Below are 15,812 nucleotides of genomic sequence, written 5' to 3' on the forward strand. Positions count from 1 at the left end.
GACGGGACGGGGGCGTCGGCCGACACCGCCCTCCAACCAGCCAATCTCCTCGCGCTCTCGGGGGCGGGCGCGCTCCTGATGACGTAAAGTGGAGGGTTAGGTTCCCGCCTCTCCCAAAAGGCACTTCCGGTTCCTCCGCGATCACTTCCGCGTCTCTTTGATTTTGTGTAGTTTCGGCGCCAACTGCTCTGAACTTTGCTTGGTAAAGGATTCGAGAGGCGTCTTCGGTGAGTAGTGAAAGTGCTTCCTTGCTCCACCGGTGGCTTCAATTTGGGCATGAGTTTTGTAGCCCACGAATCGGCGGCTTGTTTTTGAGGAGCTTGAGGTCGTTTTACAGGGGGCGGGAGAGCTGAGCAGCTGTGCCCTTTAGAGCCAAGGTACTATTTGATTCGCGAAGTGGGAGTGAAGCCACGCATGGTTCCTCCCCCCTTTCCCCGAATCATCCTCATCCTCCATCCTTAATCTCTCTTTACAGCCAGTCGTGGGGCGAGGTGCAGCCTTAGCAATGAGTGTTTTTGAACCTTAAGGAAACTGGTCGGCAGCGTCGCTACCCAGAGGCATTGAGGATAAGAGGTAAACAGTGTATTTGTAGATTTGCCAGACGTCGTGCTCACCTGTAGTGCCCGCATAGAGGTCTAGATTGAGATACGTGGTGGTTTCCACGAGTTTCAGCAAGCTGGTAAGGAAAACAAGAGAACCTAGAATGCTTCTCTGTTTCCTACAGGGTAAAGAATACATTCTTTTTTTGTCTTTTTGGGGCCGACATACGGAGGTTCCCAGGCTAGGGGTCTAATCGGAGCTGTTGCTGCCGGCCTACACCAGAGCCACAGCAACTTGGGATCCGAGCCGCGTATGCCACCTACACCACAGTTCACGGCAATGCCGGATCCTCAACCCACTGAGCGAGGCCAGGGATCGAACCCTCAACTTCATAGTTCTTAGTCAAATTGGTTTGTGCTGCGCCACCGCGGGAACTCCAAGAGTATATTCTTTACTGCCTTATGTAGTCTGGCTGCAAACCACCGTTACTTTTTTCCATCCATTCCTCCCATACACTTAAAAGTCTCTGAGTTTTTCCTGTCCCTGAATAGATTGGTTTTTGCCGTTTTCTCTCAAATACTTCACTCCCCCTCCTTCTGGCTCATATTTCGAAATATGATTAAATATTGCTTTTCTTCTCTGAATACTGTATATCCCCCCCTCACGCACTCCCCCACCCCACCAACTGGAGATATTCACTCGTTTGTGGCATTGTAGTGACGTACAATATAGGGAATATATTACATAATGTATAATATATATATATGGGAATTATTTGCATTATTACCACTAATCCGTGGTTTCCTGTGGATCTAAAACAGTATAAAATTTAGTGTTTCTTTATGCATATGCTACAACTGGTCCAGTAGTAATAGGAAATTATTTGAGTTCTTACTATGTCTCAAGTTCTTGGCACTTGATGTATTATGTACAGAATTTTAGCTTTATAAAAGCCTTTGATGTTGATAGTTTTATTAATCCCTTTTTCCAATGGGGAAGTAAGCAAATTTACTTGCCCAAGGCTTTACAGCTAGTTAAATGGCAGACCCAGGATTTGGAACCTGGGCAATTTATCCTTGTCCTTAGCTGGCTCTTGAAAGTGGTTCTCAGCCTGGGGCAGTTTTGCACCAGAGGACATTTGATAATGTCTGGAGACAATTTTGGTTTTTACAACTTAGGGAAATGAGAGATGTTACTGGCATCTAGTGGATAAAGATAGGGAATGCTGCTAAATATCCTGCTGTGCCTGGGACAGCTCCCACAACTAAGCATTACCCCATCAAAAGTGTCAATAGTGCTGAGGTTGAGAAACTTTTTTGCACTATGGTTTATTGCCTCAAGTGGAAAACAGGGCTTTTCAGACTGTGGTTAAGGATCAATTTATGTTTTATTTTTTGTTTTTAATCAGCCACAACTGATACTTTTGTAAAATACAATTAAAAAACTGAATTACTAGTCAAACCCATGGAGTATACAACACAAAGAATGAGCCTTAATGTAAACCATAGGTTGATATTTACCGTCTTTGGACGATATGATGTGTCAGTGTAGGTTCATGGATTGTAGCAAATATACCATTCTGGCTTGGGATGTTGATAGTAGGGGAGGTGGTAGAAGGGGAGAGGTTACAGGGGGTGTACACGAATTTTGTATTTTCTGCTTAATTTGTCCATAAACCTGTAACTTCTCTAATAAAGGAAGCTTTTTTTTTAAATGAGTTACTAGACAAAGTGAAAAAACAAAGCCAATTTTTGATCAGATTTAACATATATAAAATTGTCAAAATTGTAAAAATTTCTTAATGAATACTCTCAATACCTATACTTAAAAGGACTATAACAAACAGTTTGTGAATCAAACTTGGAATAGCACTGAATTATGTGTTATTAAATAAAGAATATCAGAAAAATGATTAGCAAAACCAAACTACAAATACATGCCAAATGAGAAAGACCACGAGAGCCCACGAGATTTAGAGAGCAGTGAGGTGGGGTGATTAGGAAGGCTTATGAAGCAAGTGGCTCATGATCTCAAAGGAAGTTGGGCACAGACAGGAGAAGGCAACTCAGGCAGAGTATGTGCGTTGCTCCACGTGTGTTCAGCGAATAAGTCTGTCTGGAGAGGGAGATTCAGTTGAAGAGCAGTGAGAGAGAAGTGTGGAAAGCTTGGCAGGGCTGACTGTTAAGGACTGTAAATGCCAGGTAAAGAGTTTGGATGTTATAAGGTAGGTATGATGAAAGGCTTTTTCTTTTTTTTTTTTTTGCCTTTTCTAGGGCTGCGCCCCGTGGCATATGGAGGTTCACAGCTAGGGGTCTAATCGGAGCTGTAGCCGCTGGCCTACACCATAGCCACAGCAACATGGGATCCGAGCCGAGTCTGCAACCTACCCCACAGCTCACAGCAACGCCGGATCTTTAACCCACTCAGCAAGGCCAGGGATTGAACCAGCAACCTCATGGTTCCTAGTCCAATTTGTTAACCACTGAGCCACAACGGGAACTCCTGTTTGTTTTAAAATATGTTTAAATATTTTAAAAATTCGCAGTATTATCCAAAAACTTTTCATTGTGAATTTTTTGAAAGGCAAATTAGGACCATTTTTAGGTAGTCTTTTTAAGAAGGTTTTTCTTTTTTTGCTTTTTAGGGCTGCACCCCCGGCATATGGGGGTTCCCAGGCTAGGGGTCTAATCAGAGCTACAGCTGCTGGCCTATGTCACAGCCACAGCAACGCCAGATCGGAGCTGAGTCTGTGACCTACACCACAGCTCACGGCAATGCCGGATCCTTAACCCACTGAGCGAGGCCAGGGATCGAACCCGCAACTTCATGATTCCCAGTCGGATTCATTTCTGCTATGCCACGATGGGAACTCCTAACAAAATATTTTTAATAAAACAAGCCTTAAGCATTTTTCTGTGTCCTTTTCATCTTTACAGATATTTTGAAGACTTTTATAATTATTTTGTTTAAGTCAAGATGTCTAGCAAAGCAAATGCCTCCAAGAGAAGGTCTCAACCATTAAAAAGAAATTCAAAAAGAAAAATTGGTGAGAAAGAAGCAGAGTTATCTGAGAAAGAGGTAATGAAAATGTCAAGTTTATCATTCAGAACTCTGATTAGAAATATCATCTATTCTATGTAAAGCTGTATGTGAGGTTAAAGGTCAGCTTGACCACAAATGATAGTAATCCACATTCCACATGTACTGTTCTGTGCGAGCTGCTGCAACATGATTTGTGAAAGTTCTCGGAAATCGTCTACTTCAGTTTCTAAAGATATTGATCCGGGAATCTTGTGGGGAAAAGACGCTATGGGCATTGCTATTTAAAGAGACAAGGACTGAAGAGTGCAGACTCTGGCATTCATATGTTAAAAGACAAGAGAATCTATCAGCTGATGGAGATTTTTATTAACATTGAGAAAAATTCATTTGGGAGGAAATCACTTCTTCCTACTATAATTTTATCCCTTTCTTATAAAAGAAATAATCAAATTTTTTTTCTGTTTTACTCTATGTTAGGCAGTGCCTCTGTTTGTTTTGCAGGGAAAATAGGTAATACTGTTTCACAGGCACAACGAATACTGATTTCTTTAAAACAGTCTATGGGACCATAAGAAATTCTCTTAAACACTCACCATTGTGCAGTTGTTTTACTACATCCTCTGCTTGTGATAAATCCACACCCTTTTTCTATAGCAGTAGCAATATAATTTTTTTTCTGTCTCGCCAGAAAGTGTATGAATTCTCTTCATTATACATGACAAATCTATTGCAAGAGCAGTATCTGTTTTCCTCATGTTTAATTCTGTGTGCATGTGTGTCTGTTTTTTTCCTCTAGGTTAGAAACACAGTGAAAAAAAATAAAAGTCATCCAAAGCATCTGTCTTCTGAAGGTATTTCTTTTTTTTTTTTTTTTGTCTTTTGTTGTTGTTGTTGTTGCTATTTCTTGGGCCGCTCCCGCGGCATATGGAGGTTCCCAGGCTAGGGGTTGAGTCGGAGCTGTAGCCACCGGCCTACGCCAGAGCCACAGCAACTCGGGATCCGAGCCGCGTCTGCAACCTACACCGCAGCTCACGGCAACGCCGGATCGTTAACCCACTGAGCAAGGGCAGGGACCGAACCCGCAACCTCATGGTTCCTAGTTGGATTCGTTAACCACTGCGCCATGACGGGAACTCCAGGTATTTCTTTTCTATGTCTTGTCTTAACCTATCTTTCTCAAGCTACCTGTATCTATGAAATAATCCTTAACATCGTGTCTATGAGTTCCGCATTAGCCAAAGATAGTAATAAACAGCTACATTCTCATTTTTGCAAGAATAATTAGTACTGGTCAGTCAGTTATTTTGGTCTACCAAAATTTTGCTTACCACCTCTAGCAAAATGCTGTACAGGGTTCTAAGTTGAAAGCAACTAAAGAAATTAGGAGTGTACTACAGTCTGAGTATTACTGATCTGTGATATACAGACACACCTACTGATTTCTCTTTGAGACAGATATGCTTCTGTTCTGCCTCCACTGTTTAGATTAGTTTGGAGCCACTAAGTTTAGAGTAAATTCGTTTGGAATAGTCATCTTTACCTAAATATCACTTCTTCATGGAAGAATTTTTTTACCTCTCCTCATCCAAGACCAAGTTAGGTCCTCTGATTTTATACTTCCATGGTGCGCAGTACTTTTTCTTTTGTAATGCCTTGCATACCTGTAATTATAATTATTTAATCTCCCTTCTCTCCAGAACTAATCTTCACGTGAGCCAATAGTGTATCTCCTTTATTTATTTCTTATAAGTAGAGCAGTATCAGCAACCTAGTGGAAACTGATGATCTATTTGTGGTTTGGTTAATCTCCTTTTTTCTGGTTGCCTTCTAACATTTGGCAGAATAGTAATTCAGGTCCTTTCTGAGAGCCAGACTTTTATGTTGAATCCTCATAATTATAGGATTGGGTTATAAAAATTGACTTGGGTTTGTATCTGCAACATCAGTTAATAGTATTTCAGTTAATATAACAATAGCATATTCGTATTCAACACCTGGCATATTATGGCCGTGTAATAAAAGGGAAATTAAACAGCTTATGCAGCTTTGTACTATTTTGTTTCTCCTAATTTCTTTAACTCTTTTAGATAAATTTATATTTGAATCACTTTTAGAGTAAAAACATACAAACTTCTAGGTTAACCAGAGTCTCTTCTTTCACTAGTAACTGGAGAAACAAAGCATACTAGTCTAAAAGAGGTAAAGATTGCATCGCACAAGAGAAAAACCTGGCAACCTCTTTCAAAAAATAGCAGAGAACATTTGCAAACTATGATGGAATCAGTAATAATGTGAGTATGAAATTTTTTTCCATTTCATTCTTTTTATTTATGTTTATATGTTTCCTAGAGACAGTATCCTTTTAAATGTTATTATCTATTTTAGGGTGATAGGGTGTTTTTCTCTTTCCCAAGAAGGCATATTTGTCTTTTTTGCCTCAGCCTTCAGCAAAAAAAAGTATTAATTTCAGAAACATAGAATTTCATCAGTAAAACAAAAATGAAATCTATGTGGCCTGATCTGCTATCTGTACACTTATAGTTTTTTCTATCAAGAGGGATACTTTAGGAGTTCCCTTCTGGTGCAGCAGGTTAAGGACCTGGCGTTGTCATTGCAGTGACTCAGGTTGCCTGGCCTAGGAACTTCCACATGCTGCAGGTACTGCCAAAAACAAAAGGGAAAAAGAAAAGAGGATGTCTTAAGAAGTTAGTTCAAATTGACGCTTTCTGTGGAAGCTACCATGCTAGAAGGAAGAAGGAGCCAGCGTTCTGACGTCAAAGAGCTAAAATCCATCAAAAGAGTCAGGCATATAAGTTAATTATAACAATGTAATGTGATAAAAAGAACTGATTATTCCTCTGCTTAAAATGTATTTAAAAGAAAAAGTGATTGATTCTGCCTGACTAGTAAGAAGGGACACTTGAAATCAGAAAGAAAACGTAAACAGATTATATTAGTTGTGCTTTAAACTAATATTTATTCAGTCCCTATTTTTTCTTTTCTAGAGCAATTTTGAGTAACAAAACTAGAGAAAGTGAACAAATTCAGTATCATCTAAACTTCCTCAAGAAAAGGTAGTATAATTTATGCAATAAAAAGAATTGGTTGAAATGTAATTAGTGAAAGTCCAGTATGTTTCTGTGTTGACAGACCAAACATTTGTGAACTATAAAAGTTTTTCCTTTTGGGTTTTCATTCTTGTTATTATTGTTGATTTAAGAAGATGAACAATTTGGGGATATGTATTCTACCCTTAAACTGCTGCTGCATTAATTCTGAAGTAAGTTAAGAGAATTTATAAAGAACCTGGAAATCAAAAACATCTACTTCCACAGTTCACTTCTCTGCATAGAAATTTGAAAAAAAAAAAAAAATATATATATATATATATCAATTTTGGAGTTCCCTTTGTGGCTCAGCAGAGACGAATCTGACTAGCATCCAGGAGGACACAGGTTTGATCTCTGGCCTTACTCAGTGGGTTAAGGATCCAGTGTTGCCGTGAGCTATGGTGTAGGTCACAGGTGTGGCTTGGATCTGGAGTTGCTGTGGCTGGGGTGTAGGCCAGCAGCTACAGCTCTGATTGGACCTCTAGCCTGAGAACCTCCATATGCCATGAGTGTGGCCCTAAAAAGACAAAATACAAGCCAACAAACAAAATTATCAACTTTAACTTCCGTCAACTTCGTTTTTGAACAGTATGCAGTTTACCACTCTTACCTGATACTTATCCCAGTATTGTGCTTTTTCTTCTCTTTGTATTGTATAACATCATTTGCACAAGCAACAAGTATGATTTTCTAGGATATTACTGCCTTTTATTTGTGGCATGGTGTGGGGTGGGTGGAGTTTGCGGAGAGGTTGAAGAGATTAAAGAAACTCCGCTAGAATCAGATTTGTAAACTGCTTACAGGCATGACAACCTCTTAGTAAAGAGAGGAGGGTACTGAAAAGTTACTACATAAGCCTCCACACAATAAAAGTGTAGCTATTATGGTCTTTTTAATATAGAACAATTAGTTATGTTTGGTGTGGGAACAAGAATATTACATCATGGAATAGCTACCTTTTACAGAGATCACACTAGGTCATCAGAAAAGATTAAGTTTTGTCCATCATACAGCCTGCCTCTTCATAAGAAGCCATGGAGATATATTTCAAAGACTGCCTATTGTCTCTTCACTTTTGCTTTTGCAACTCTCTTTAGTTCCTGAAGTAATATTACTCAAAATACTTTCCCTTCTCAGACACAGCTGAGTGCATTCTTAACAACTTGGTTCTAATTAGGACTCTGGATAAATTTTTCTTTAGCAGCATTTCTCAAAATATATTTGGAACATGTGTCCTTAAAGCTACTCTGTGCATTAAAGTGGTACATAGTGAGTTAGGTCTCTTAGTATATTAGCATATTAAGAGTCCTGCAGTAGACAAAAGATAAAAAAAAAAATGAAAGTCCTGCAGTAAATAAGTCCTTTCATTTTGTTTAACCTGGCATCTTCCAAATTGGCGTGTACCACAGGAACTCTTTATTTTATTTATTAGGCTTACCTCTGCTTCTCTCTGCATGTTGGATTCATTCTTTGAGACAAGCTGTCCTCACTGGTTTAGACATATATATATATGTAGACATTCCGCTGTTTATCTTTTCAGCCTTGTGTGAAGAGGAGAAAGAAAACTCTTATCCTCTTAGCTCGAGTTAGAAAATTCTGGGGAGTTCCCGTCGTGGCGCAGTGGTTAACGAATCCGACTGGGAACCATGAGGTTGCCGGTTCGGTCCCTGCCCTTGCTCAGTGGGTTAACGATCCGGCGTTGCCGTGAGCTGCGGTGTAGGTTGCAGACGCGGCTCGGATCCCGAGTTGCTGTGGCTCTGGCGTAGGCCGGTGGCTACAGCTCCGACTCAACCCCTAGCCTGGGAACCTCCATATGCCGCGGGAGCGGCCCAAGAAATAGCAACAACAACAACAACAAAAGACAAAAAAAAAAAAAGAAAAGAAAATTCTGGGGGATGGGCTCCGGTTGACTTAGGTGTTACACTTGTCTTTGAACTGATCTGGGGGCAGGAGCTGCTATGATTGATATAGACTGGATCATATGCCTCCCCCTTTCCTCCCCACCCGCCTGTAATCAGACAAGTAGGGTTACTAGTCAAACAAAACAGCCACTACAAGTTTCTAGAGGAGCATATTTTGGGAAAGTCTGTCCTATAGATGCAGTGTTATAAACTGATTAGATGTTGTTGCTCTAATATTATTATAAATATATATTGCAACATGATAAGTATTCGTGTTACACTATTAGTTTAATAAGATTTTGCAGAATCTTAGAAATCTAACCATTATTTAGAACATTTGGAACAGTGAATAAGCCTTCTGCAGAATTGACTTCATAAATTTTTAGAAGAAGCTATTCACAAACGGAATCTTTATTTTAGTTAAGAAATCAAAAACTTCTTCTTGGAAAGCTACAGGCAGTGTTATGCTTAAATATGATAACCTAATGATTGTTTTTCTGGATAACTGAAGTTTATCTTAAGTTTAATGAAAAGTGTGATTTGTAGGGTTCATGCTGCCTATTTTTTCTTTATAAAAATTAGTATTTTGAATAAGTTCCTAGGAAGATAAGTCTTGGGTTCCATCATTGTTCAAATTGCCTGCAAATCTTAAGCAGAAGGACTTTTTAGAACTTCCCCCCCAAATGCTATTAATTAGATAGAAGCAACCAAATTTAGATTTTGCTTCTTGATTTCTTCCTCACGATTTCAAGAATTAAACCTAGGATAGGTATGTTGCTCTCCGTTGGAAGAGAGGGTAGGAATAGGTCAACTTCTAGCGGTGATTTAAACAACCAGATTTGAAGGAGGTTTTTTAAAATAATTTAAGACCGAGTACTATGCATGTTGATAGTACATTAGAACAAAGCACTTCAATCTTGGTGTTTTATTTGCATTAAACTCGGTGGGACTCAGATTTCTTTAAAATCATTAACTTAGAGCAACTGATAGAGAAGCTCTTTTATTGGTCACCTTCTCTAAAATAACTGATTTTTAAGAGTCCAGGGTCATAGTTAAGACTTCCAGAGTAGTGCCCCATCTCTTATGCAGAAATTTCTGTTAAATGATAGACTTATGTACTACAGTAGGCTAGGAAACATATTTAAAAGATACAAGGAAGTGTTTATTTTAAAATGTGTATGAATAATTGTTCAGTGTGTGAAATAGAAACTTTTCTTTTTATAAAGCAGCCCATGTGCCCCATTTTGAGGTACATTGTAAATTGAAAGATTTACCTTAGCAATTAAATGATTTGTCAGGGCTTTTTGGGGGAGACTTATTGCTAAGGTTTGACATTTTTAATGAAAGCCCTTGGGAATATGAGGGAAGAAAAAAGACCACAGAATTTCAAAACAAAAGACAAACATAATATTAATGGTACTCAGAAATAAACAATTATGCTTTTTTATTCTGTCCCTAAGACTGCTGCAACTGTGTGAAACCCTGAAAGTCCCTCCCAAAAAGCTACAAGATTTAACTAATGTGTCAACTCTGCTGAAGATGGAAAGGGCACAGCACAGAGCTAATGAAGAGGGTCTGGCATTATTGCAGGTAGGAGGTTGAATAGGGAGTTTATTATTAGAGAGTTAGCACAAAGGGAAAGAGCATAAAACATTTTTTTAATAATCACGATAGTTTTTTTTTTTTTTTTTGTCTTTTTGCTGTTATTTGGGCCGCACCCCCAGCATATGGAGGTTCCCAGGCTAGGGATTGAATCAGAGCTGTAGCTACGGGCCTACACCAGAGCCACAGCAACTCAGGATCTGAGCCATGTCTGCAACCTACCCCACAGCTCACGGCAACGCCGGATCCTGAGCAAGGCCAGAGATGGAACCCGCAGCCTCATGGTTCCTAGTCAGATTCATTAACCACTGAGCCATGACGGGAACGCCCTATCATGATATTCTTGATATCCTGATATTTATCCTTCTAGTAAGAAATACTAGATCTTGGGGATTCCCATTGTGCCTCAGCAGTAACAAACCCAACTAGTATCCTTGCGGGTTGGATCCTTGGCCTCACTCAGTGGGTTAAAGGATCCGGTGTTGCTGTGAGCTGTGGTGTAGGTCACAGACGTGACTCAGATCCTGCATTGCTGTGGCTGTGGTGTAGGCCAGCAGCTCCAGCTCTGATTCAACCCCTAGCCTGGGAACTTCCATATGCTGTGGGCATGTCCCTAAAAAGACAGAAAAAAAGAAAGAGATTTTGGACCAGATTTTTCATTAACTTTTTTTTTTAATCAAAGCAAAAACTTTACCTGATTTGGTTGTTTAAAGTTAAGATTGTTTCCAATATATTTGTGGTTAAGTAGCTGTCTTATCTTTGGGTCTCTGTTACATAGTTTTTATTTTGTTTTTTGTTTGTTTTGTTTTCTCATGGGCACACCTACAGCATATGGAGGTTCCCAGGCTAGGGACTGAATCTCAGCCACAGCTGTAACTTAGGCTGCAGCAGAGGCAACACTAGATCCTTTAACCCACTGTGCAGGGCCAGGGATCAAATCCCGCACCTCCATAGCAACCCAAGCCACTGCACTGGGATTCCTATAGGATTCCTAAGCCATTACCCCACAGGAGGAATTCCCCTGTTTTATTTTTAAACATCCTTTAGAAATGTAAAAATCATTCTTAGCTCTTGGACTGATTAGAAACAGCCCATGGGCAGTCGCAGACCTCGGCAGGTACCCCTCTCTTTTTTTCTTTTCTTATTTTCTCTGCCTTCCTCCATAAGTTTTATGCACACACACACAGACACATATGTATATATTGTATGGGAAACTGCCACTCCTTTTCTGTTACTCTCTCTGTCCTAGTGTGCAAGTTTCTTTTGGCAAATGAAAATAGCACATTTAATATCTAAGTTAAAGTTAGTTTCTCCACCATTCCATACTCTTTTTTTTTTTTTTTTTTTTTTTCATTCCATACTCTTTAAGGGACTCCTACACCTACTGTCATCAGTGCTGGGGTTCTGCTCGATTCAGGTTTTGTGGGATCTCTGGTGCAGGCAGCTTTGCCAGTTATCGAGGAAACGTTCATGTACATGGGATATATCCCTTTGCTCCAGGGAAGCTAAGTTTCCTTATAATGCATTCTTACATTGGGAATATGTTTTTTGAAAGAAAAATGAAAACTCCCAGTTTCTTCCAGAAGTGTTTCGGTATATAAGGTGTTTCTAAAAGATGTATGTGCCTATTAATATCTGTTTGGGTTTCATTAATATTATACTCAAAATTTTCAACATTAGCTTTCTCTTTCTGATGCAGGAAGAAACAGAGAAAATAGTAGAGACTGTAGAGTCAATGACTGGGAATATTCACAGCCTAAAGAACCAGGTTCATGTTCTGACAAGTGAGGTGGAAGAAGAGGAAAAGAAAATAAAACAGGTAATTGTTAAAAAAAAAAAAAAAAAAAAAAGTACTGCTGGAATCTGGGGACTATTTTTAATGATTAGATTCTACCCAGATAACTTTTGATTGTAATAAGAGAAATCAGCCTTTTGAAATAATCTAGCCTTGGGAAATAATCTCTAGTTTTCTTTTTTCTATTTTAGATGCTTCAGATAGATAGTGGAGTACTTTCTCTTCCAGAACTTCCTCAGAAGAGTCTCAAAGCACCTGTACTTCAGGTGTGTGCCACTTTACCGTATTGACTTCATCACCAGTTATGAATTACATATATAAAAACATTTTATGTGTATCTTTTGTCTTGAAACAAATAGAATCCATGACGTGAACTGTTAGGCAAAATTATTTTTCTCGATTGACAGTATAGTTTGAACATCTCATTCTTGTCAATAAGTTGTATAACATTCCATTATGTGGATGTGCCATAATATAATGTGTGAATTCTTTTTGTGATGGAGATAATTTTTACTAGTACAAGTAATCCTGGGTACACCCTTGTGCATGTACCATTACACATTTGTATAGTCCTGGCTATAGGATAGATTTCTGGAAGTAAATTCTGACAGTTCTTGTTTATGCTTCCAATAATGGCCTATAACTTTTCATACAATAGTACCATGTCCTATTTGTAGTAGACTGAACACTGGTAACTTACCTTTTTTCAAAGGACCCCAGTAGATATTATCATGTAAGTGTTTATAGTGGTAGAAGGTCTTCAAGTTTTCTCAAAAAGAAATCAAATTTTCCTGTCTAGAATCTACTTAGGGTGAGAAGAATGGGAATAGGTGGGGGAAAACAGAATAATACAGATTTAAAAGAAGAATGGCAATGAGTTGATGATTATCGAAGTTGAGGGATAGTTATACAAGGTTTATTATATCATTCTCTTTAAATAGCGTACATAACATATGACATTTTTCATAGTGAAGGGTTAAAAACTAATTTCGTGGGTAAAGATGGTCAAACGTACAGACTTCCAGTTACTTCTTTCTCCATCATGGGAAAGTAGCAGATAGCTGGTGACTAAAGTTAACAGTACTGTCGTGTGTATTTGAAAGTTGCTAAAAGAGTAGATCTTAAAAAGTTCTTATCATGAGGGAAAAACAAATGTGTAACTTCTGTCTGGTGATGGATGTTAACTAGACATACTGTGGTGATCATTTTGCAATATATACCAGTACTGAATCACTGCGGCAGTGCCTCAAACTCATATAATGTCAGTGTCAATTGTGAATCAAAAGAGTAAAAATAAAATATAAAAACTGAATTATTCTGTCATGACCACAGAAAGAAATTTTGACATCGATTCCAAACCACAACACTCTTCTGAAGGACTTGGAAGTTCTACATAATTCATCCCAGATGAAGAACACGCTGACTTTCATCAAAGAAGTCCATAAAAGACTGGATGCCTCTTAAAGAGTTTTTTTTTTTTAGTTGTTTCATGTTAATTTAATGTTCAGTGAAACAAGTTGGGTTCAATGCTCATTGCAGTGAGGGAGACCACATATCATGAAGAACCCCAGGCAGCTCAGCAAGAGACAAAAGCAATATCCTGTCAGCAAATAATGGTCAAGGAGGACATTAGTGGATTTTACGGGAAGGAGAGTCTTTAAGAAAGGAAACCTGTAGCACAGCATTTACTTATTTGTTTGTTTTGGCCACACCTGCCTCTTGGGGGAGGGGCCAGGAATCAAACCCGTGCCACCGCAGAGACAATGCCAGATCTTTAACCTGCTGAGCCACCAGTCAGCTCTTGGTAGCGCAGCAGTTAAAGAAAATGTATCTGCTCTGGACTATCTGCTACACACCAGCCAAGCAACTGAAATAAGATTTTACAAAATGTCTTAAAAACCCTTCACTTGGAAACTCACTGTCTTGTGTTTTTAGAGTGACTAATAGAACCCCAGCTCACTGAGTTTTGTCATTTATCATGTCATTTATAATACTTTTGGTGGTGGCAAAGGAGTTACATTAAGTCTGCTAGTCTGCCATTTCTCTCAGAACATCTGTTTAATAGACTGAAAGTCAACAGGAACTTCTACTTTTTTTGTACCATGTGGAGACTGGTCAGCCTGCCCTCTTGTAGCTTTGAAAAGTAAGTGATCTGATTTTGAGAGATCTGCAGTATCTTCCAGCAGGCCGCAGGCAACATATACAATATTTTCTTCAAAAGCTGAATTTTGATGTACTCTTTAGGAAGAATTTTAGAGTTAATTACAGACCCAAATAAAATTTAACTAATTTTAGTTTAGATCTGTAATTCAGATGGTCACCCTCTTATGTAATATTCTCATCTGTCTGAATTTTCACAGAAATAGGTCGTGCCAACTAAATACACCTCCCCAGTGACTGATAAGTGCCAATGCCAAACCTTTAAATTCTAAAAAATAAATATTTTGGAACAGACGATATACATAAATATGTAACCCACCATGAAAACAGCCTATCAAAATGCAAAGAAAATATACTATTCAATAAATGGTCTTGAGAAAACTAGCTAACCACATGGGATTGGGTGGCATGGTGGTGGTAGTAAGTATTCTTACTTTATGACAGAATAGATTCTAAATAAAACTAGGAGTTCTAGTTGGCTCATCTGGTTAAGAATCCTATCAGTATCCATGAGGGTGTGAGTTCAATCCCTGGCCTCACTCAGAGAGGTAAGGATCTGGTATTGCTGTGGCATAAGCTGGCAGCTGCAACTCTTAATTCAACTCCTAGCCTGGAAACTTCCATATGCCCTGCGTGCAGCCATAAGAAAAATAAATATTAAAAAAAACTAAATATAAAAATAGAAACTACAAAGAATTTATGAGTGGATATGTCAGTGTAGATAAAGCCTTACAGACATACTTGTTTTACGGTACTTCATTGCAGTTCACGGATTCTGTGTTTTTTACGAATTAAAAGTTTGTGGCAACCCTGCATTGAGCTATTGGTGCCATTTTTCTAACACCATGATTTTTTTTTATTAAGGTATGTACATTTTTGTAAACAATACTGTTGCACACTTAACAGACTACAGTGTAATGTAAATATAACTTGTTACAAGCACTACAAAGCCAAAAAAATTGATGTGACTTGCTTTGTTGTGAGATTTGCTGCATCATGCTGGTTTGGAACTGAATTGCATTATCTCTGAGATGTGCCTGAATTAGGCATGTAACAAAGATAAAACCATAAAGGAAATATCAATAGATCATTATTTAAAACTTTGAAATTTTTTTCCTTTTGTGTGTGTGTGTGTGTGTGTTTCTTTTTTTTCTTTATTTGAATTTTTTAAAGTTAAAAGCCAAAGACACAGCACAGACTACAGTGTATATAAAGCAAATATATTCATAAAGAGCTCTAAAATACCAGTAACAAATAGAATAAAGACCAAAAGGAAAATGGGCAATTCTCAGAGGAAGACAAATCACGGTCAATAAGTACTTAAAAGATTTTTAACCTTAATCATGTAAATGCAAATTAAAATAAGGAAATGTTTTAACTTGTCAGGTTGGAAAAGCTGGGAAAAGGCTGAAAAGAGAAACACACAGGAAAATGGGTCCTCAATGATGCTGCTGAAGGAAGGAAGGCAAATTGGTACAATTGGGGAGGGGGAGGAGGCAGGTGTACAGATAACAGAAACACAGTGTACTATCATTTGAAATCCTTGTTTTGTATGGGTCCTTACATTTTTCCCAGCATTTAGCTGGGCCTATGTTTAACAAACAGGTTTTGTTTAAATACGTGACACCCACCCTAGAACCTGTAATTAAGGGATTTACTTTT

The 15,812-nt window shown here is 38.6% G+C and overlaps 1 protein-coding gene across 2 annotated transcripts; it reads left to right on the top strand.

Annotated features, from left to right (window-relative positions):
* Window positions 89–15,262, top strand: CENPQ (centromere protein Q). Of its 2 annotated transcripts, XM_003128431.4 has the most exons (10): window positions 89–227; window positions 476–573; window positions 3,477–3,618; window positions 4,379–4,433; window positions 5,747–5,873; window positions 6,588–6,656; window positions 10,054–10,183; window positions 11,895–12,014; window positions 12,182–12,256; window positions 13,323–15,262. In XM_003128431.4, exons 3-10 carry the CDS (start codon window positions 3,517–3,519, stop codon window positions 13,452–13,454), a joined length of 810 nt encoding a protein of 269 aa, XP_003128479.1. In that variant the 5' UTR covers window positions 89–227; window positions 476–573; window positions 3,477–3,516; the 3' UTR covers window positions 13,455–15,262. The 2 variants fall into 2 exon arrangements, with proteins under 2 accessions (XP_003128479.1, XP_005666157.1); XM_005666100.3 differs by lacking the exon at window positions 476–573 and having other exon boundaries at window positions 128–227.

The sequence above is a fragment of the Sus scrofa genome, chromosome 7 (genome assembly GCF_000003025.6).
Source record: "Sus scrofa isolate TJ Tabasco breed Duroc chromosome 7, Sscrofa11.1, whole genome shotgun sequence".
Taxonomy (NCBI): Eukaryota; Metazoa; Chordata; class Mammalia; order Artiodactyla; family Suidae; genus Sus; species Sus scrofa.

What these genes read in the sequence shown, in the direction of transcription:
- CENPQ (XM_003128431.4), top strand. Translation starts at nt 3,517, where the DNA reads ATGTCTAGCAAAGCAAATGCCTCCAAGAGAAGGTCTCAACCATTAAAA. An exon ending in ATGATGGAATCAGTAATAAT is followed by an intron (nt 5,874 to 6,587) that starts GTGAGTATGAAA and finishes TTTCTTTTCTAG; the next exon opens with AGCAATTTTGAGTAACAAAA. An exon ending in CTAAACTTCCTCAAGAAAAG is followed by an intron (nt 6,657 to 10,053) that starts GTAGTATAATTT and finishes TCTGTCCCTAAG; the next exon opens with ACTGCTGCAACTGTGTGAAA.